Here is a 22,314-nt window from a genome sequence, read left to right as displayed (position 1 = left end):
TGTATCTAGAATCCAAATAAGAAACAGGTACAATCCTATATATAGCTTTTAGATATTTTTACAGTAATGTACAGAGGAAGGACTTGTGGTACCATACTTCCTGTATTGCAGTAGATTTCAGTGTTTCAGGCCATGGAATAGACCGTGCAATAACTTGAACTGAGAATAAAGATAAGAGATTACTTGTTACTTGGGAATAGTAAGGATTATGCTGTTACCACAGAATTTAGCAAATACATTTATATTCCCAAAGGGAGGTTTACAGACCCTTGTGGTTTTACCAAACAAATAAGTTACAATGTATATGTCCACGGATTGAAGTCAGAGAAGGAGTCTGAAATTGTGTGCTCTTGCCTTTGCCATTTCTATGCTACTACCATTAAACTGAACGCCTGGAGAAGAGGAGGGAATATGGGGAAAAGAAAAGCAAAATAAATTACTTGCTCTGGGGACAGCAGGACTAGTGAAATCTTGATTGCTACTCGTGAGGGTCTGTTTCCCATCCACAGTTACTGTTTAACCAAACTTGGGCATGTGCTACCGTGTACTGTGGCTGTTTGGGGGTTCCTTGTGTGCTGCATCAGAAAAGAATTAAGGGGTTTGACTTGCATCTCTTTAGCATGAACAAACACTACTTGGGTGTTGCTCTGGTGCTGCCAGTTTTCACAGAACTGGTAGGAACTTCATCAGTGAGACTTTGTCCCTTGGGAATGCGGCACCACTGTCCAATTAGTTTGCTTTGTATGGATGTGCATCGCTGAGGTTGAACAGGGCTTGAAGAAACTGTGTTTGTCTTACCTATTTATAAACTTTTTCTAGCGCTGATATTCTCTGAAGATAATTGTTTAAATCAAATGTCGTGCTACAGAAAGGAGCTGGTTTTATTTAACTTCAGCAGTCGTTCTTTCATGATGGTTCATTATGGTATTTCACAAACTAAAATTTTAATTTCAGTGAATTGTTGCTTAAGAGTTATGCTTCTGATTGGTCGTTGAATACACAGTTGTCTTGAATTTATTAAATATACTTTCCACTTTAAAAAAAAATAATCTAAAAAATAGCCATTAATGCAACAAACCTAGCAGCAACTTTATTGCAGTGACAGTTTTTGCTTAAAAGCTACCCAGTTAACAGACAGTGGAGAGGGAAGGGCTCTTATCCAAAGCGGAGAGTGTTTCAGGTGACTTGTGGCTCGGTGAAAGGGCAGTACGTGATTTGCAATGTTTATCTTTTTGCATGTGTTCTATGGCAACAGGACTTTGGCCTTCAACAACTCCATTTTATTTCATTGCTCCTAGTGGACAAAACTTAAGTTGTTTATAATGTGTTAAAAAATTCAGATAACTCTACTAGAAATGAGCATTGTGAATTGTTAGGTATTAGCAAGATGCAAATTCTCCCTCTTGCTGTACAGTTACCCTCTTGCCTACGGGTTCACTGCTGGTGAGCAACCTGAAGTTGCGTTCAGGACAAGTGGCAAAGCACAGTGGTTCAGTCATGGCTGAAATATAATCCCTGTGGTCCTGAATTGTGGCTTGCCCCTATCCCTAGATCTAACATGGAGATAGATGTTTCTATTGGGTGTCTGTAAAGCAAGTTCTAGGAGGGCTGAGCTGATTTTTGTTTCTGTTCACGTTTCTGTATTTTTTCTTTGTCATACAGAGGGAATCACATTAGGCAAAGACACATTCAGAGGTGCTTTGGAATTCAGGGATGTCGAGTTTGCATATCCAACACGTCCAGAAACATCAATTTTCAAAGATTTTAGCCTTTCCATTCCAGCTGGCTCTGTTATGGCTCTGGTTGGCCCAAGTGGTACAGGGAAATCAACTATTGTATCCCTTCTACTGAGGCTGTACGATCCTATCTCAGGTATGCTTTGCGTGTTGCTGTCATTCATAACAACTGATGCTTTGCATCTCAGATACCCCTTATAAACAGTTGGGGTTCCTGTTCCACTGATGCACCACGCTTGCCTCTGGGGCATGTGGCTACCTTGTGGTGCCTGCATAGCTTCTGCCTTTCTGATCCACCAGTATGGGATTCCTCAGGGGTCGTTGTTCTCAGCTGTTCTTTCTGCCTCTCTTCAGTACTTGTCAAACACACGTGACTTTACTGTTTCTTAAATTAAGGTACTATCACTGTTGATGGCTTTGATATCCGTCAGTTAAATCCACTGTGGTTCAGGACAAAGATTGGAACAGTGAGTCAGGTAAGGGAAAAAAAAAAATTCTAAGTGAATGAAGTAATTTTGTGTGATCAACTAGCTGTGCCTCACTTTGCTTCTTTTTAAAACTATATCATTTTGCTTCTTAGTGAAATCCCTACATCTCACCGTAACTACTGTTGTGCATGCTTTGTTCCAAAATTAAGTATTCCGAGCCCATCCCATTATTCTGTAATCTTTTTTTACATATTGATAGAGATTCAGATTGTGAAGGTAGAAGAAAAGTGTGCATGTGGAGACCGGAAAGTACATTGTTGCAAATTGCATAGGTGTTACTATCTTGATGTTTCCTATGATTTGTTGGAAGAAGGTAATAGAAAGCTTTATAGTTAATCACATTTTGTATTAACGGCAGTTACATAATCATATTTTACACAACCATTTGAAAACTGACCTTATGTGCTCTGTGTTGTTTCCAGGCAAACACAGTTCCACTAGGAAAGCATGAAAGTACAGTAGTTTTGGTGCTTGCTGTTGTAGTGTCCCCTCCCTAGCGACCCCCAAACTCTGGAAGTGCAGACAAATGCTTAATGGTCTCCTAAAAATAGACTGACCAAGTAAAATATGTGTGTTCATTCCCTCATCCCCCTAGATGCTTCACAGTGTAATTAACTGTTAGGTTGATGTTTTGGTTAAAAGCATAAAGATAACTTGGCATATGTTGCATTTCAAAACAACTATTTTTTGTAATAATGCCAACAGAAGCTTTTGCGCAAAAATGATTTTCATATGAACACATTAGCATTTTTCTTTTAGAATGTAGGTATTCCTCTCGAGTTACCAGTAGGAGATTTATACTGGTATTCATCTTATAGCATGTCTCTTTATTTTATAAACAGAGCAGACAGCTTGTGTCAGATATTTTCCCATTGTACATCACTTGTCCTACCTTCTAGTCCTCTTCTCTGTTCCAAGCTTTAATGTAAATTAAATGCACAAAATGGCATGAAAAGTGTGTAGAGATTAAGAGAAGAATCATCATTTTTGCAAATGATGCTATGTAGTAAAGTACAAAGGGAGAGTTTCTGATGTTTGAATGAATAGCTTTTTCTGAACTTTTCCTCAAATATTAAGAACTGAGAGTTATGTTATGTTTTGTCAGTTAAAAAAGCAACTTATTTGTAATCGGTTTTCACTGCCCATTTTTGTTGCTAGGTGAGGTTTTTTGTTGTTTTTAATTCAGTTAACTCTTGCTCACGTATTCTTTTTTATGGATATAAAAGCAATTAATGTTGGGTCTGAGAAGTGATAAGGGATTTATGTTATCTGGGATATAGACAATACATGCATGTAATTACAGATCTACCATATTAGTTATGTTTTTGAATTTTTCAGGAACCAATTCTGTTCTCCTGTTCTATTGCTGAAAATATTGCCTATGGTGCAGAGGATCCTTCTACTGTGACTGCAGAGGAGATTCAGAAAGTTGCTGAAATAGCTAATGCTGCTAGTTTTATCAGAGATTTTCCAAAAGGGTTTGACACTGTAGTTGGAGAAAAAGGCATTTTGCTTTCAGGTACTTTTTTATACTGCTTATCTTAAAAATCTTGATGCTATAGAGTGAAGTAAAAATTCTGTTATTTTTTGTTACCAGTTCTTTCTTCAAGTCATAGCCTGCCTTAAGTATTAAAAAAATGCCCTCCTTCATCTCCATTCCCCCTCTAAAGTACATATGCCTAATTCTGCTCAGCCCATGCATTCAGTTAAAATTACTTCACATCTTTTTCCCTATTTCAATTTACTGAGCTTTTTCCCCTAGGTGGACAGAAACAACGAATTGCGATTGCTCGAGCTCTGCTCAAGGTAAGCCAGCACTCAAATAGCTATTTAACTACTTTGTGGGGAGGTCGGAAGGGTTAAAAAGGAGGATATGTTTCAATGAGAGAGGTTAAAAAGTATTTTTAAAAAGAAAATTGTATCTTTTATATTAATTAAGAAGCTTGAAAGGGCCAAGTGGTTTAACTAAAGACAGTTTACTTACATAAGTGCTTCTTCTTGTCTTTTAGTCATGTTTTTTGATAGTTCTTGCCAAAACTGGTGGTAAATCATGTTATAATGGCTCACTTTCAGAAGACCGGGTCAAGGATGAAGGAAGACTTTAAGAATGTGGTGCCAGTAAACTTGTATATGACATTTCAATCTCTGTTTAGATCTCTGTCTTCTGGGTTGCAGGTTACTGGCACTACAGATGCCCTGTCTTGGCTTTGAGGGGAGCTGGTCTGGATATGGGACAAGATACTATTTTGGTCACAGTTTTGTGTCATTTTTTTCTTCAAGGGTTGGCATGGTTCTGGCTTTAGGGCAGACTCTGCGCTACACAAATTTGAGGAGGCTTCTGAGGATCAGGACAGGGAATTTGGTTCAGGGACAGCCATGGGGCCTTACAGGGTGGCTGGAAGCTTTTGACCCTTGCTGAATTCAGCTTACATTCATGTTAAGCTGCGTGGGTCTCTATAGCATTTTAGCATGCCCAGTTCTGCTAGATTACTGGGAATTTTTCATTATAGCAGTTCTCTTTCACCATGAATGCTGAAAAGCTAATTGCATTTCATGTCAAGTACAGTTCATGGGAGTAGAGACTTCATTGGGAGCGGGGGGGGGCGGGGAAAAGTTGTAAAAAATAAATGAGTAGTTGATACATATGTGATTGGGGGTGCAGTGGAGTCCCTTCTCTTCCAGATGAAGTCTAAAGCTTTTAGTCTCAACTTTATCAAGTTTGGTTTATGTACTGTAGTTCAGAAGCAGCTTCTTAGGGATATGAGTGCTGGCAATTTTTTTTATTATTATTTTTTATTTAATTGGGAAGAGTTCTTAAATGCTAGCTCTTAAATACTACTTATTTCATCTGTGGGTGAAATGCTGCTTGTTGGTAGGTTGTTATTTTTTGCTACTAGACCATTATATATAGCAGACTGACAGAAAGCAGAGAGTAGCTGGGCCTCTGTGAAAGATCCACATAAGAGCAGTAAATAGGAAATTGAACTTTTGACTACAATGCTACCAAGTATGCATTAAAAATCATGACCTACCTTTAGTTTGTATCTTTTAAATAGTTATCAGGTAATAGCGTTCTGTTACTTTAGTTTGGAAAATTTGAAGATGGAAGAGTGTTATTTCTGTTTTGTCACCCGAGGATTTAGGCTTCTTAAAAGTTATACTTTGAACAACAGTCAGTTCTTTTGATGAAGTACGCTTCCTTGGAGTTTTAAGCTGTATGAATCCTATTCTGTATTGATATAAATAAGCAGATCTTGTCTAATTCTTATTATAACCAATTTTACTTTCTTCTTCAGAATCCTAAGATTCTTCTGTTAGATGAAGCAACGAGGTAAGAAAGAAAATAAATAGAAGCTTAGAAATTATCTGTCTGTAAAACTTAGATTTGGGAGTTCTCTCTTTCCTTCTTTGAATGCCCTTGCACAAATTACCTAGCCCCTTATTTTTCTCTACCCACAAAAAGAATGTGCTTTATAGAATGTGTGAATTGGTTAGGAGACCTGTGATAAAAGCTGTTTATGCAAAGGGTAGCTGGCACACTGCTGTAATTTTTGATGAAGTTAAATTTGTAATATGTAACTTGATTTTGAAACATCTACTTAAATCTTTTTTGTATCTTTAAACTATGATCTTAGTGTAAAACAGAGGTGATTATACCTTATAATATATTAAGTATAACTTAATTTTTTTCACTGAATTAATTTAGTGTTATTTCTCCATGCATATTTTTGCATATGAGAATATGTAGTGCCTATAACTTAGATGTGTGCACTAAGCATGTTCACGAAACTTTCATGCAGTTCCATTGGCTCATCTTCACCAACAATAGCAAAGGTTTGCAGTTTTAGCAAAATAAGCCTAATACATATAAAATTAACCTGTCTTAAAATATCCTCCTTTGTCCCCTCATGCTTCCCATTTCTTACTAGCGCTTTGGATGCTGAAAATGAGTATCTAGTGCAAGAAGCTCTGGACCGGCTGATGGAAGGGAGGACAGTCCTAATTATTGCTCATCGTCTGTCTACTATTCAGAATGCTGATTTTGTTGCAGTCCTTGGCCAGGGTAAAATTCTTGAATGTGGAAAACATGAGGACCTACTTGCAAATCCAAATGGACTTTTCAGGAAACTAATGCAGAAACAAGCTTTTCTTCAGAATGGTGATACTTTTGCATTAGATTTACAATCTAGAGAAAAGGATGTATTAAAAGAAAATGTATGAGAGAACATACGGATAATGGAAACTTACAAACTACAAAGAATATAACTTATGTGTCAGTTATGTAAATGTTATATTTTTCCAAAATGTACAAAATATTCTTTGAAACTTAAATGTGTTTAAACTTTTTATTGAAAGCTTTTTAATAAGTATCACAACTTTTAAAAATGTCTATCACACTGAGATTATTTCAGTGTGTGGATTTTTCTGTTTTGTGTCATGTTAATTGAGACCATTTAGAATCGTTTTCTGTAATGCACTGTATGATCATGTGTTGCATTCTCAAGCAAATACAGTATTTTAAGGGTAATTAAATGACAGTCTTTTCATTTTCATATCATTGTCTCTTCCATTTTCAAGGAACTTTTGCTTTCTGTGCTTGTCAGTAGTCTTAAAATGCTGGAATTCAGAAATGTGTGACACTAACGTACTCTGAAAGCTCTGTCTGACTTCCACTGCACTGTCCTTTCAGTTACCATATGTTCTGAAATCTGGAAGTTGATTATGATCACCATCTACAGTTACTGTAGAGAATTACATATGAGAAAACATTTTAGAGAATATGGAAGCGTGAGTTGGAGGAAAGTTCTTTAAAAACACAAACAAAAACCCCACAAAAAAGCACAACCAAACAAAAAACCTAACTGACTTTACATAAGGACAAAGAAAGTGTTTTGGTATATTAAGTCAGCATAGGAAAATCTAAAATTTGCATGCATTTTCTTCTCTATTTTACAGTTCTTTAGTTTCACTTCCTTTGTAAGATGCCTTTGTAAGATGGCATCCACAAGAACACACTCATAATGTAAGTTTTTGTCCTTTTTTTAAAGCATGTGTAAGTTTTTTATTGTTACTTAAAATTTCATTCATAGAAATCCCCAGTTTTCCCTAACTACTTAATTAGGGACAACTAGTAAACTACCTCTGCAAGGACAACTAGTAAAATAAACAGCATTACATTGATTTGAATAACTGCAGGAGGGTACATTTGGCAGTAAAGGGTAGGCTTCATGTTTCTAATTTGAGAATCTCTTTTAATAGAATCTCTCTAGACTTTCTGAGGATGCAAAACCCCACAAGATAATATTAAAAAGCTAGTAAATTTCCAGGTCACATTAAAGCTCATCTATGCTAGGAAAACTTATTGCTGGAAAACTTTGTTGGCAATAGGTGAGATACCTAGTGTTGGGAGAGCTTAAAATGTTTGTCTAATGGGCCATTATTGGCCCTTTGTGGAACACAGTGAAAACTCTAAAGAGATCTGTGTGCTAGGGAATGAAAACAAAATTACATCCACATGTAATTTTATCTTCTGATACAGCTTTACTAAAAGCAGATACTGTAATAAAGGTATGCCAGAAATACCACTGACCCAGTGATTAATTTCTGTGTTGATTACCAATTATTCTCTTTCTAATGTATGTAGAGGGACTTGAACTTTAATCTTTACTCATGTAATCCCTCCTTATGTGAGATGCAGCGACCCCCTTTAGTCACAGGTTACAGGAATTACTTGCACCCTAATTGAAGGAATGTTTTATGTCTTTTTGTTCATTAGTTGTTCTGACAGGGTTGTAATCTACAGAAAAGATAAAAAGAAGCTCCAGTCCACAGAAAGGGGAATGTCTGTCATAACAGGTACACTGAATAACAGACTCTTCAGGTTAGAACCACTTGAAATACTCCTTGGAACAAACCACAGACTTCAACAAGGTAAGAAAACAAAGTTTCTTAGGAATTTGCAAGTGGAAAGCCTTGCTGGACAGCTGCAGGTTTGTGGATTACACACCTGCAACGTATGTGATGTGTGCACAGGGCATGAGTAGCACAGCAGTGCTACTCAACACTGGATAGCATTGCATTTTGAACTGTAGGAGCCCTAGTAGCTTAATGTGGAAAAAGGTGAGAGAAAGAAAAATGGAAGTACTGCACACTGATGTTACAAGAGTGGAAGACTTTCCTGTCTAAGGCGGAAACTCCTGGTGTATCTCTAACAATCCTGATAGGTGTCTTCTGCTAAGGACCACTGTTTCACGCTGCTGCCCTGCGTTGTGCAGTCCGTAGGACAAACAGGGGCCATGCGGTGTAGAAAAGACTTAATGTGAGAGTATCTGACTGGGCATCGCAAATAAGTTTAAACCAAGCTTTCTTACACTCACTGACTGTATTCTCCATCGTTGCCCCTTCAGTCTTTAGTAACACTGCGTATCTGCTATTTGTTTTGTTTAAGCTCCTGCTAGTAGGAAGAGGTTCAGCTCCATGAGGGATGGTTATTAACAGCTCAATACAGCTGTGCTCCTCCTAGTGCATTCCAAAGGCCAAAAGGTACTCAGAAATGCTTTTGATCGCAGACAAATACGATTTAAGTCAAATTAAACTTACCCAGCATCTCCTGAATGAAAGGTCAGACCTTATGCAGAATTGGTAGAGGTTTCAAAGTGTCCTTGCAGCCCTGGTGCAGCACACTGTATAAGGCCATCTCTCTTTTATGCTGCACACACTAGTTTTCAACTTTGGCCTAAACATATCTTCTCTGTGTAGAAAAGTAATAAAGATGATTTCCCAGGCATTAAAGAATAAATGTAATTAATTTCACATGCACACCCATATATCAAATACGTAATAAAAATATCTTCCAGTTTTTATCACTAGTTGCCATATTTTAGTTGATCTCTATGGGCATTATTTTGAAGACTTTTGTAAATACTGCCTTTTTTACCCTTGCCACGGGGACCAGAACTATTTCCTTCCTTAACTTTTGCTGCTCAGTCATGACTTTTGGGGCTTAAATACTGTATCTAATTGCTTTTCAAAACTACCTTGCTAAATTGACTTTACTAATTAAGGTTGAGTATTTGGAGGCTTAATGAAAGGTCAGCTCTCAATGTATGCGTAATCCCTTTACTGTGTTCCTAGTTAGTTTTCTGATTTTTGGCAGCACGAATGTTTTCCTGAGTGAAATAAGACACTGAAAATAAAGTGTCTTGAGTAACTGTATTACTTAAACTACTCATTAAACTATTTATTTTAATGCTTAAATAGAGTACTGATCACAACATTATCACTGTGGTGAATGATTGGCATCTCTCAGCTAAAGTTCTTTCAACTCAGGTTTCAAAATGCAACTTTCTGCTTTAATCTTCTGATAGAGAGAGCCTCTCTATCAATACTTTAATATTTGAAAAGGAAGTTGACAGTTACTGGAGTAATAGAAGAAATTATCCTGCCTTTGTGATTTCCACCAATTCTGCCTTCACCTCTCCACTGCTCAACATTTTCAGCTGTCTTGAATGTGGACAATCATTTCCAGTTCCTTAAGGGGTCTTAAAGTCATGATGCAATGATCCAATAGATTAACACTCTGACCTATCAGGAAACTGTGAATCTGATGAGCAAGACATTATATTTTTTATCTTATGAAGAAGAAAATGGTACTGATCTTTAACACACAGCTTTGTTTAAACATCTGCATAGTCCCACAAGGCATATTCAGTTAACTAATTCATGACAATTTTATTTGTTTTGTAGGTGATGGAGTTTGCTGCTACCCTTTCAAACTAATTTTGTTTCTAAATGGGTAGGGAGCTATTTGTGGGTAGTCTACCCAAGCAGTATTTTCTACACTGGTTTTCAATCCATCAACCAATAAATAAAAAAAAAAACAAAACAAAACAAAAAAAAAACAGAAGTAAAAAGATGATCAATCCCATACATTTTCAAGTTGTGGCTCTAATATAAGTTCACTACTTCCATTCTCTTAGGTCGAGTCCCCACTAGGTCAGTATTGTCAAAATTGCCTGCTCGACATTCACCTTTTCATGTGAAAAACATATGCCACATGAGTCCCAGTTCAAGAACTGGTTAAGTCTCTAACCAATATCGGCATAAACTAGTTCCATGTCAAAAATTAGATTTAAAGGTTGAGTTGTATCCTGTCTCCTGAAGATGGAGCTCAACACAGTGCTAGGACAGCAAAAGGCAGCTGAGTAATTCCCTGAGGAAGTGTGGCAAAGAGAATATGGGAGTCAATCAGCAAAAAACGGCTGCTGACACTGCATCATCCTAAATATTTTACAAATTAGATATGAAGAGGAGCTTTCAGTTTTTAAAATAATTTGAATGTCACTGTTGATGGACGGTGGGAAATGTGGATGGCAGCTTTAGTTTTACTCTCTTTTTCCCCATTTGCTTGTGTGTGCATTTCTCTTTGGTTTGGCTTGTTTTTCTTGTTGAAACAACAGTTAACATGATTTAGCACCACTGCACGGAATATAATAGAGAAGGCTATATAGAAGGATACTACATTAATGTAACAGTATAGTAAAGCTCCGCTAAATGTTCATACTTTGCTTTTCCCATAAAATCAAAGCCAAAGGAGACAGAGTGAAGTTAAAAGGCAAACCACTGACATACACAGGTTCCCCAAACTTCAGTACTGCCAGATGAAGCATCTCAAGTTTAACCTCTGCATTTCAGGTTCAGTCATATTGGACCACAACCAATAGAGAAAGCTTAACACCCATAGCTCTTCTAATCAAATAACATATTTTTGAAAAATTATGGGAAATTTTGGAACATTCTATTTTTAGTTAATTTGATCTTAACTGATTAGCTTGATAATATACATACAACTCCTTCCCCAAGTAGATGGTACACACATATCTTCTGAAAGCTTTTTCATGCAAATCAATGCAGTTTTTTCTTTCAGTGAGAAAATGTAGTTCCCCTTTAAGACTAAAATCTAATTCTATACCTTGGAATAGTTGTAGTGCATGATTTTCATTTACCACAGGTGTGAAGCATACCAATGTTGGCAAAGAATGTTTTCTTGGTGTTTATTTTTATTAGAAATCTTGGGACAAACACAGGTTACGCAACACAGGCAATTTTAAAGATCGGGCCACAACGTCGGTGGAATGCGCGTCCTTCCCGACGTGCCAGGCAGCGGTTTGCAAGGGTCTTTCAGCCGCTGTTCCCTGAGTGCATCCAGCCACCTGTCTCTGCCCTACTGAGCGCCAGAACTGCATGAATTCAGCGAAAACTGCTTCCCAAATCCAGCCTTGTGAATCCCTCCGGCAGCATCCCGAAGGACCGAGCGCACCCCCTCTTCTTCAAGCCGACCCGGGCGAGGCGCCCCGTGTTTTTGTGGGGCCACCCCACCCAGCCGGCCGCCTGAAAAAGAGTTGCTTTGCTTTTGAGTATATGCAAGCTTAAGTGTATTAATGTTTTCTTACTTTTATTTCAGACTGATTTATTTTACTGATAAGAATGGTGAGTAAGGGTTATTGGTAGCTCTCAAGTGAGACTAGGTAGGGTTTAAATCAGCATGTTTGATAGCGTGTTGGAATAAAAGGTTCCCTACGCATCTGATTCTTCAATGCTGGTGATGAAAAGTATAATGCAAATTGTATGTCTCCTATGTCTTCCATTCCGTATGGGTGCATAATACTGTTTTACCTTTTGATTAGGTCTGAGTTCCTTTTATTCGGAGCTAATGAAAGGACTAGGTGCTGGTGGACGTCTGTGGGAACTTATTGAAAGGAAGCCCCAACTTCCATTTAATGGTGAGTCCTTGGTTTGTTACTGTTCCTAGGTTGATTTTTCTCTTATTGGTCACCAGTACTTCAGAAGGATGTTTGCAATACTTAAAGGTAGTACTGACTTACATTCTTCTGAAATAAACTAGGTAATTCTTCTGACTTTTCCTAACTGAAACAAATGATGAAATTTTCCTTTAATCAGAAATATTAGAAGCTGAAAACTTGGTGGGTTTTTCCTTTAATTCAGAATATGCTTTTAAATATATTACTTTGAAAGTTAGGTGACTGAGGACATGCTCATTTCTAGCTTCTTGAAATATTTCTTTGATGTCATCCCCACTTTCTCTTGGATCAGCTTTAGAGTGAAAAGAGTTGGAAGAAAGGAAAAGGAGGGGTGGGAGGAGCTCTGAGATGGCTGTATCTCGTATTTCCACTAAAAGGTTTACCATGCTCATCTCTCCTGGCTAAGAGATTAGCAGTCTGAAAAGAGACGCTTTCAAAACCAGGTGTTTTTCATTAAGACTGTCTCAGGTTTAAAGGGTTCATACTAACCTCGTGAAAACGGTTCCTTGGTGAGACATGTTGATTTGAAGCTGAATTTGCAGGCACAGACAGTTTGAGGCCTTTCAGCACCACATGCCAGACTGAATTTTGGAGTGGGGGACTGAGGCATGACTGGGGAATGAAAGCGAGGAAGGGATGGAGCTGAGCTGGGGAGCCCTGCTTCATGGGAGGGTGTGGATGTGCAGGTACAGCAGGTGTTGCTTTTGAAATGATTTGCACCCTTCTCAGTAGTGCTGCCCACATTTCTCCCGTCTTTGAGGGGCAAGGAGCCACTCTAGCACACGGCTTACCTGACTCACCTATGGGTAGGGGAGCTGTGGGCATTTTGCTGCATGAGCAGCCTGCCATACCACGCGGTTGCCTAGCTGGGCATGTGTAGTGTTGGACCTGGTAACATGGTGATAATATTTTTCGTATAGCTGCAGTGTTCCAAGGATACAAACAAGGAAGTTTTGAAGGGGAGGTAGTATCCCTGATGAATCAAGTTTGACATTGTTGGAAGTGCGAGGAGAAACAAAGCAATTTTTGTGTCAAATCAGTCGTTCACATCTGAATTTTTTTCATGGGCTGCTTTAGGCCTAAAGATAGGTTTGTGAGTCTGAAATCACATCTGTTTTTATCGGTACATTTATAGAAGAGTACCTTTGAGAGGTGTTAGATTTTTATGTGAGTTTGCTGATGTAGTAGTCAAATCCCAAAAAGAAGATACGCAAACTTCATCTATAAATCTACCTCTTAAATAAGTAATTAAATATAGTAACATATAAACAAATAGAAACAATAAATATTAGCCACTGTGTTTTAAATATTTAATTGTTTAAATAGTATAATAAAATATTTTTAAATATTTAATAATATTTAAATATAGTAAAAAAAATGTATTTCCAGCAACACCTTGTTTCCAGCTTTATCATTTGGAAGCTAGACAATGCCCTCCAGTAGTGAGTATATTTTGTATAAACAGCATTTGCCTGTATCCAACAAAGTAATTCAATGAGCTGCTCATAAAAGATACTTTCTGTGCGAATTGCTGAATTTTATCAGCTGCATCCCACTAAGCAAAACTCATACATGAGTGTTCACCAGCTCTGTGTGTTGTTAAGAAAAGCAATATAGCAGAGTCCAGGTGAGCTGTTAACACTAGATTCTCTCTGAGTTTATGGTCCTCTAGTTTGTAAACTTTTTAAGGGCTGCTCTAAGAGGAAGAGTCTGAAAAGAAGATCCAACAGACCTAAAAAGGGCTTTGAGTGAGCTCTGGCTTTAGGAAATCATAGAGCACCAGGTTGGAAGGGACTTTAAGGATCCTCTGGTCCAACCTTTCTTGGCAAAAGCACGGTCTAGACAAGATGGCCCAGCAACTTAGAAGTATCCAATGTTGGGGAATCCACCACTTCCCTGGGGAGATTATTCCAATGGCTGATTGTTCTCATTGTGAAAAATTTTCCTCTTGGGTCCAATCAGAATCTCCCCAGAACTAACTTGTACCCATTATCCCATGTCTTTTCCATGTGACTCCTTGTAAAAAGGGAGTCTCCATCTTCCTTGTGGCTACCCTTTAAATACAGGAACATGGTGATAAGGTCCCCCCTAAGCATTTTCTTCATGCTGAACAAACCCAGATCTGAGCCTTTCCTCATACAGCAGGCTTCCCAATCCTTTGATCATCTTTGTGGCCGAACCTTCTCTGGACCCTCTCCAGCCTGTCCACATTGTCTTTGCATAGTGGGGACCAAAATGGAACACAGTATTCCAGGTGTGGCCTTATGGGTGCTGAGTAGAGTGGGGTAATGACTTCTTTATCCCTGCTGGTGATGCTCTTCTTGATGCAACCCAGCATCCTGTTGGCTTTCTTTGCTGCAGCAGCGCAGATAGAGTTTTATGTTTTGAGTTAATTACCACAGAGGGGTTCTTTTGAAATGCTGTGCTTCAGATTTCTGTTTTGCTTCTGTCTCCCTGTTCTGGAATTCGTTAAATTCTTAATCTGATAGACACCAAGTCACATTCTGACCTCTGTCTCTTATCTCTTCACAGCTGCAAACCTGGCTGTAGGATGCTTTTCAATGTGTATAGACTTTATTTAGTCAGTGAAAAGTAATATTACCAAAAGGAAACCACTATCTGGCTGATGAAGGAATAACTACACGCTCTGGTTTGTAGCAGTGAAGCTGGCTTAAACTTCCTGCCATGACATCCAGTGCCGCACTGAAGTTTGCTGTGCCCTTCATATACCTAGTGCAACTGTTGATTTCATCATCATTTGGATGGGATTCTTTTTTTTTTTTTTTTTTTTATAATCTGGATTATTTCAGTGCTCTTCATCTTTACAGTGGTACCAGGGCAGAATAAGCAGTAGTATTGGGTCAGAAGTTGTCTTTGCCCCTGAAGGTATTGAATTGTTTAATCACATCAATAGTGACATCCAGAAAACAATCTTTATTTTATAGATGGAACACAAATTGATCAACGTTTCAGATGCCCACGTAGCATAGGTTTAGAGAAATCTTCTTTTACATTTCCTTTCAATATAAACTAAATATATAGGAAAGGATATAAACCTTTGTCTCAAAACGCAGTTATCATTGATTCTGTCTCATCAGACAATAAAGCCAAGAGATTATTTCTTTACTGCCCAAACACACCTGAAACATCTACTCGCTTGGCTAGTTAGGTTTTATTTTCACAGAACTTCAGCTGTTGGTGATAACAAATACCTCTGGAACAAATTATAATGGCTTTTTTCCCTGTATCTAGAATCCAAATAAGAAACAGGTACAATCCTATATATAGCTTTTAGATATTTTTACAGTAATGTACAGAGGAAGGACTTGTGGTACCATACTTCCTGTATTGCAGTAGATTTCAGTGTTTCAGGCCATGGAATAGACCGTGCAATAACTTGAACTGAGAATAAAGATAAGAGATTACTTGTTACTTGGGAATAGTAAGGATTATGCTGTTACCACAGAATTTAGCAAATACATTTATATTCCCAAAGGGAGGTTTACAGACCCTTGTGGTTTTACCAAACAAATAAGTTACAATGTATATGTCCACGGATTGAAGTCAGAGAAGGAGTCTGAAATTGTGTGCTCTTGCCTTTGCCATTTCTATGCTACTACCATTAAACTGAACGCCTGGAGAAGAGGAGGGAATATGGGGAAAAGAAAAGCAAAATAAATTACTTGCTCTGGGGACAGCAGGACTAGTGAAATCTTGATTGCTACTCGTGAGGGTCTGTTTCCCATCCACAGTTACTGTTTAACCAAACTTGGGCATGTGCTACCGTGTACTGTGGCTGTTTGGGGGTTCCTTGTGTGCTGCATCAGAAAAGAATTAAGGGGTTTGACTTGCATCTCTTTAGCATGAACAAACACTACTTGGGTGTTGCTCTGGTGCTGCCAGTTTTCACAGAACTGGTAGGAACTTCATCAGTGAGACTTTGTCCCTTGGGAATGCGGCACCACTGTCCAATTAGTTTGCTTTGTATGGATGTGCATCGCTGAGGTTGAACAGGGCTTGAAGAAACTGTGTTTGTCTTACCTATTTATAAACTTTTTCTAGCGCTGATATTCTCTGAAGATAATTGTTTAAATCAAATGTCGTGCTACAGAAAGGAGCTGGTTTTATTTAACTTCAGCAGTCGTTCTTTCATGATGGTTCATTATGGTATTTCACAAACTAAAATTTTAATTTCAGTGAATTGTTGCTTAAGAGTTATGCTTCTGATTGGTCGTTGAATACACAGTTGTCTTGAATTTATTAAATATACTTTCCACTTTAAAAAAAAATAATCTAAAAAATAGCCATTAATGCAACAAACCTAGCAGCAACTTTATTGCAGTGACAGTTTTTGCTTAAAAGCTACCCAGTTAACAGACAGTGGAGAGGGAAGGGCTCTTATCCAAAGCGGAGAGTGTTTCAGGTGACTTGTGGCTCGGTGAAAGGGCAGTACGTGATTTGCAATGTTTATCTTTTTGCATGTGTTCTATGGCAACAGGACTTTGGCCTTCAACAACTCCATTTTATTTCATTGCTCCTAGTGGACAAAACTTAAGTTGTTTATAATGTGTTAAAAAATTCAGATAACTCTACTAGAAATGAGCATTGTGAATTGTTAGGTATTAGCAAGATGCAAATTCTCCCTCTTGCTGTACAGTTACCCTCTTGCCTACGGGTTCACTGCTGGTGAGCAACCTGAAGTTGCGTTCAGGACAAGTGGCAAAGCACAGTGGTTCAGTCATGGCTGAAATATAATCCCTGTGGTCCTGAATTGTGGCTTGCCCCTATCCCTAGATCTAACATGGAGATAGATGTTTCTATTGGGTGTCTGTAAAGCAAGTTCTAGGAGGGCTGAGCTGATTTTTGTTTCTGTTCACGTTTCTGTATTTTTTCTTTGTCATACAGAGGGAATCACATTAGGCAAAGACACATTCAGAGGTGCTTTGGAATTCAGGGATGTCGAGTTTGCATATCCAACACGTCCAGAAACATCAATTTTCAAAGATTTTAGCCTTTCCATTCCAGCTGGCTCTGTTATGGCTCTGGTTGGCCCAAGTGGTACAGGGAAATCAACTATTGTATCCCTTCTACTGAGGCTGTACGATCCTATCTCAGGTATGCTTTGCGTGTTGCTGTCATTCATAACAACTGATGCTTTGCATCTCAGATACCCCTTATAAACAGTTGGGGTTCCTGTTCCACTGATGCACCACGCTTGCCTCTGGGGCATGTGGCTACCTTGTGGTGCCTGCATAGCTTCTGCCTTTCTGATCCACCAGTATGGGATTCCTCAGGGGTCGTTGTTCTCAGCTGTTCTTTCTGCCTCTCTTCAGTACTTGTCAAACACACGTGACTTTACTGTTTCTTAAATTAAGGTACTATCACTGTTGATGGCTTTGATATCCGTCAGTTAAATCCACTGTGGTTCAGGACAAAGATTGGAACAGTGAGTCAGGTAAGGGAAAAAAAAAAATTCTAAGTGAATGAAGTAATTTTGTGTGATCAACTAGCTGTGCCTCACTTTGCTTCTTTTTAAAACTATATCATTTTGCTTCTTAGTGAAATCCCTACATCTCACCGTAACTACTGTTGTGCATGCTTTGTTCCAAAATTAAGTATTCCGAGCCCATCCCATTATTCTGTAATCTTTTTTTACATATTGATAGAGATTCAGATTGTGAAGGTAGAAGAAAAGTGTGCATGTGGAGACCGGAAAGTACATTGTTGCAAATTGCATAGGTGTTACTATCTTGATGTTTCCTATGATTTGTTGGAAGAAGGTAATAGAAAGCTTTATAGTTAATCACATTTTGTATTAACGGCAGTTACATAATCATATTTTACACAACCATTTGAAAACTGACCTTATGTGCTCTGTGTTGTTTCCAGGCAAACACAGTTCCACTAGGAAAGCATGAAAGTACAGTAGTTTTGGTGCTTGCTGTTGTAGTGTCCCCTCCCTAGCGACCCCCAAACTCTGGAAGTGCAGACAAATGCTTAATGGTCTCCTAAAAATAGACTGACCAAGTAAAATATGTGTGTTCATTCCCTCATCCCCCTAGATGCTTCACAGTGTAATTAACTGTTAGGTTGATGTTTTGGTTAAAAGCATAAAGATAACTTGGCATATGTTGCATTTCAAAACAACTATTTTTTGTAATAATGCCAACAGAAGCTTTTGCGCAAAAATGATTTTCATATGAACACATTAGCATTTTTCTTTTAGAATGTAGGTATTCCTCTCGAGTTACCAGTAGGAGATTTATACTGGTATTCATCTTATAGCATGTCTCTTTATTTTATAAACAGAGCAGACAGCTTGTGTCAGATATTTTCCCATTGTACATCACTTGTCCTACCTTCTAGTCCTCTTCTCTGTTCCAAGCTTTAATGTAAATTAAATGCACAAAATGGCATGAAAAGTGTGTAGAGATTAAGAGAAGAATCATCATTTTTGCAAATGATGCTATGTAGTAAAGTACAAAGGGAGAGTTTCTGATGTTTGAATGAATAGCTTTTTCTGAACTTTTCCTCAAATATTAAGAACTGAGAGTTATGTTATGTTTTGTCAGTTAAAAAAGCAACTTATTTGTAATCGGTTTTCACTGCCCATTTTTGTTGCTAGGTGAGGTTTTTTGTTGTTTTTAATTCAGTTAACTCTTGCTCACGTATTCTTTTTTATGGATATAAAAGCAATTAATGTTGGGTCTGAGAAGTGATAAGGGATTTATGTTATCTGGGATATAGACAATACATGCATGTAATTACAGATCTACCATATTAGTTATGTTTTTGAATTTTTCAGGAACCAATTCTGTTCTCCTGTTCTATTGCTGAAAATATTGCCTATGGTGCAGAGGATCCTTCTACTGTGACTGCAGAGGAGATTCAGAAAGTTGCTGAAATAGCTAATGCTGCTAGTTTTATCAGAGATTTTCCAAAAGGGTTTGACACTGTAGTTGGAGAAAAAGGCATTTTGCTTTCAGGTACTTTTTTATACTGCTTATCTTAAAAATCTTGATGCTATAGAGTGAAGTAAAAATTCTGTTATTTTTTGTTACCAGTTCTTTCTTCAAGTCATAGCCTGCCTTAAGTATTAAAAAAATGCCCTCCTTCATCTCCATTCCCCCTCTAAAGTACATATGCCTAATTCTGCTCAGCCCATGCATTCAGTTAAAATTACTTCACATCTTTTTCCCTATTTCAATTTACTGAGCTTTTTCCCCTAGGTGGACAGAAACAACGAATTGCGATTGCTCGAGCTCTGCTCAAGGTAAGCCAGCACTCAAATAGCTATTTAACTACTTTGTGGGGAGGTCGGAAGGGTTAAAAAGGAGGATATGTTTCAATGAGAGAGGTTAAAAAGTATTTTTAAAAAGAAAATTGTATCTTTTATATTAATTAAGAAGCTTGAAAGGGCCAAGTGGTTTAACTAAAGACAGTTTACTTACATAAGTGCTTCTTCTTGTCTTTTAGTCATGTTTTTTGATAGTTCTTGCCAAAACTGGTGGTAAATCATGTTATAATGGCTCACTTTCAGAAGACCGGGTCAAGGATGAAGGAAGACTTTAAGAATGTGGTGCCAGTAAACTTGTATATGACATTTCAATCTCTGTTTAGATCTCTGTCTTCTGGGTTGCAGGTTACTGGCACTACAGATGCCCTGTCTTGGCTTTGAGGGGAGCTGGTCTGGATATGGGACAAGATACTATTTTGGTCACAGTTTTGTGTCATTTTTTTCTTCAAGGGTTGGCATGGTTCTGGCTTTAGGGCAGACTCTGCGCTACACAAATTTGAGGAGGCTTCTGAGGATCAGGACAGGGAATTTGGTTCAGGGACAGCCATGGGGCCTTACAGGGTGGCTGGAAGCTTTTGACCCTTGCTGAATTCAGCTTACATTCATGTTAAGCTGCGTGGGTCTCTATAGCATTTTAGCATGCCCAGTTCTGCTAGATTACTGGGAATTTTTCATTATAGCAGTTCTCTTTCACCATGAATGCTGAAAAGCTAATTGCATTTCATGTCAAGTACAGTTCATGGGAGTAGAGACTTCATTGGGAGCGGGGGGGGGCGGGGAAAAGTTGTAAAAAATAAATGAGTAGTTGATACATATGTGATTGGGGGTGCAGTGGAGTCCCTTCTCTTCCAGATGAAGTCTAAAGCTTTTAGTCTCAACTTTATCAAGTTTGGTTTATGTACTGTAGTTCAGAAGCAGCTTCTTAGGGATATGAGTGCTGGCAATTTTTTTTATTATTATTTTTTATTTAATTGGGAAGAGTTCTTAAATGCTAGCTCTTAAATACTACTTATTTCATCTGTGGGTGAAATGCTGCTTGTTGGTAGGTTGTTATTTTTTGCTACTAGACCATTATATATAGCAGACTGACAGAAAGCAGAGAGTAGCTGGGCCTCTGTGAAAGATCCACATAAGAGCAGTAAATAGGAAATTGAACTTTTGACTACAATGCTACCAAGTATGCATTAAAAATCATGACCTACCTTTAGTTTGTATCTTTTAAATAGTTATCAGGTAATAGCGTTCTGTTACTTTAGTTTGGAAAATTTGAAGATGGAAGAGTGTTATTTCTGTTTTGTCACCCGAGGATTTAGGCTTCTTAAAAGTTATACTTTGAACAACAGTCAGTTCTTTTGATGAAGTACGCTTCCTTGGAGTTTTAAGCTGTATGAATCCTATTCTGTATTGATATAAATAAGCAGATCTTGTCTAATTCTTATTATAACCAATTTTACTTTCTTCTTCAGAATCCTAAGATTCTTCTGTTAGATGAAGCAACGAGGTAAGAAAGAAAATAAATAGAAGCTTAGAAATTATCTGTCTGTAAAACTTAGATTTGGGAGTTCTCTCTTTCCTTCTTTGAATGCCCTTGCACAAATTACCTAGCCCCTTATTTTTCTCTACCCACAAAAAGAATGTGCTTTATAGAATGTGTGAATTGGTTAGGAGACCTGTGATAAAAGCTGTTTATGCAAAGGGTAGCTGGCACACTGCTGTAATTTTTGATGAAGTTAAATTTGTAATATGTAACTTGATTTTGAAACATCTACTTAAATCTTTTTTGTATCTTTAAACTATGATCTTAGTGTAAAACAGAGGTGATTATACCTTATAATATATTAAGTATAACTTAATTTTTTTCACTGAATTAATTTAGTGTTATTTCTCCATGCATATTTTTGCATATGAGAATATGTAGTGCCTATAACTTAGATGTGTGCACTAAGCATGTTCACGAAACTTTCATGCAGTTCCATTGGCTCATCTTCACCAACAATAGCAAAGGTTTGCAGTTTTAGCAAAATAAGCCTAATACATATAAAATTAACCTGTCTTAAAATATCCTCCTTTGTCCCCTCATGCTTCCCATTTCTTACTAGCGCTTTGGATGCTGAAAATGAGTATCTAGTGCAAGAAGCTCTGGACCGGCTGATGGAAGGGAGGACAGTCCTAATTATTGCTCATCGTCTGTCTACTATTCAGAATGCTGATTTTGTTGCAGTCCTTGGCCAGGGTAAAATTCTTGAATGTGGAAAACATGAGGACCTACTTGCAAATCCAAATGGACTTTTCAGGAAACTAATGCAGAAACAAGCTTTTCTTCAGAATGGTGATACTTTTGCATTAGATTTACAATCTAGAGAAAAGGATGTATTAAAAGAAAATGTATGAGAGAACATACGGATAATGGAAACTTACAAACTACAAAGAATATAACTTATGTGTCAGTTATGTAAATGTTATATTTTTCCAAAATGTACAAAATATTCTTTGAAACTTAAATGTGTTTAAACTTTTTATTGAAAGCTTTTTAATAAGTATCACAACTTTTAAAAATGTCTATCACACTGAGATTATTTCAGTGTGTGGATTTTTCTGTTTTGTGTCATGTTAATTGAGACCATTTAGAATCGTTTTCTGTAATGCACTGTATGATCATGTGTTGCATTCTCAAGCAAATACAGTATTTTAAGGGTAATTAAATGACAGTCTTTTCATTTTCATATCATTGTCTCTTCCATTTTCAAGGAACTTTTGCTTTCTGTGCTTGTCAGTAGTCTTAAAATGCTGGAATTCAGAAATGTGTGACACTAACGTACTCTGAAAGCTCTGTCTGACTTCCACTGCACTGTCCTTTCAGTTACCATATGTTCTGAAATCTGGAAGTTGATTATGATCACCATCTACAGTTACTGTAGAGAATTACATATGAGAAAACATTTTAGAGAATATGGAAGCGTGAGTTGGAGGAA

General features: G+C 37.7%; 1 protein-coding gene across 1 annotated transcript in view; it reads left to right on the top strand.

Moving 5' to 3' along the window:
* Positions 1–22,065, top strand: part of LOC104365161 (ATP-binding cassette sub-family B member 10, mitochondrial) — a 44,062-nt gene extending 21,997 nt beyond the window's left edge. The window contains exons 8-20 of the mRNA XM_042796115.1: positions 1,663–1,872; positions 2,133–2,212; positions 3,563–3,743; positions 3,987–4,030; positions 5,521–5,555; positions 6,154–6,443; positions 11,911–12,006; positions 16,951–17,160; positions 17,421–17,500; positions 18,851–19,031; positions 19,275–19,318; positions 20,809–20,843; positions 21,442–22,065. Of these exons, the coding sequence (XP_042652049.1) occupies positions 1,663–1,872; positions 2,133–2,212; positions 3,563–3,743; positions 3,987–4,030; positions 5,521–5,555; positions 6,154–6,443; positions 11,911–12,006; positions 16,951–17,160; positions 17,421–17,500; positions 18,851–19,031; positions 19,275–19,318; positions 20,809–20,843; positions 21,442–21,733 (1,778 nt within the window). The 3' untranslated portion in view covers positions 21,734–22,065. The remainder of the gene's footprint in view (positions 1–1,662; positions 1,873–2,132; positions 2,213–3,562; positions 3,744–3,986; positions 4,031–5,520; positions 5,556–6,153; positions 6,444–11,910; positions 12,007–16,950; positions 17,161–17,420; positions 17,501–18,850; positions 19,032–19,274; positions 19,319–20,808; positions 20,844–21,441) is intronic.
* Positions 22,066–22,314: the final 249 nt, after the last annotated feature.

Source organism: Tyto alba, unplaced genomic scaffold (genome assembly GCF_018691265.1).
Source record: "Tyto alba isolate M040663 unplaced genomic scaffold, T.alba_DEE_v4.0 Super-Scaffold_22, whole genome shotgun sequence".
Taxonomy (NCBI): Eukaryota; Metazoa; Chordata; class Aves; order Strigiformes; family Tytonidae; genus Tyto; species Tyto alba.
This window is presented reverse-complemented; position numbering and strand designations above follow the sequence as displayed.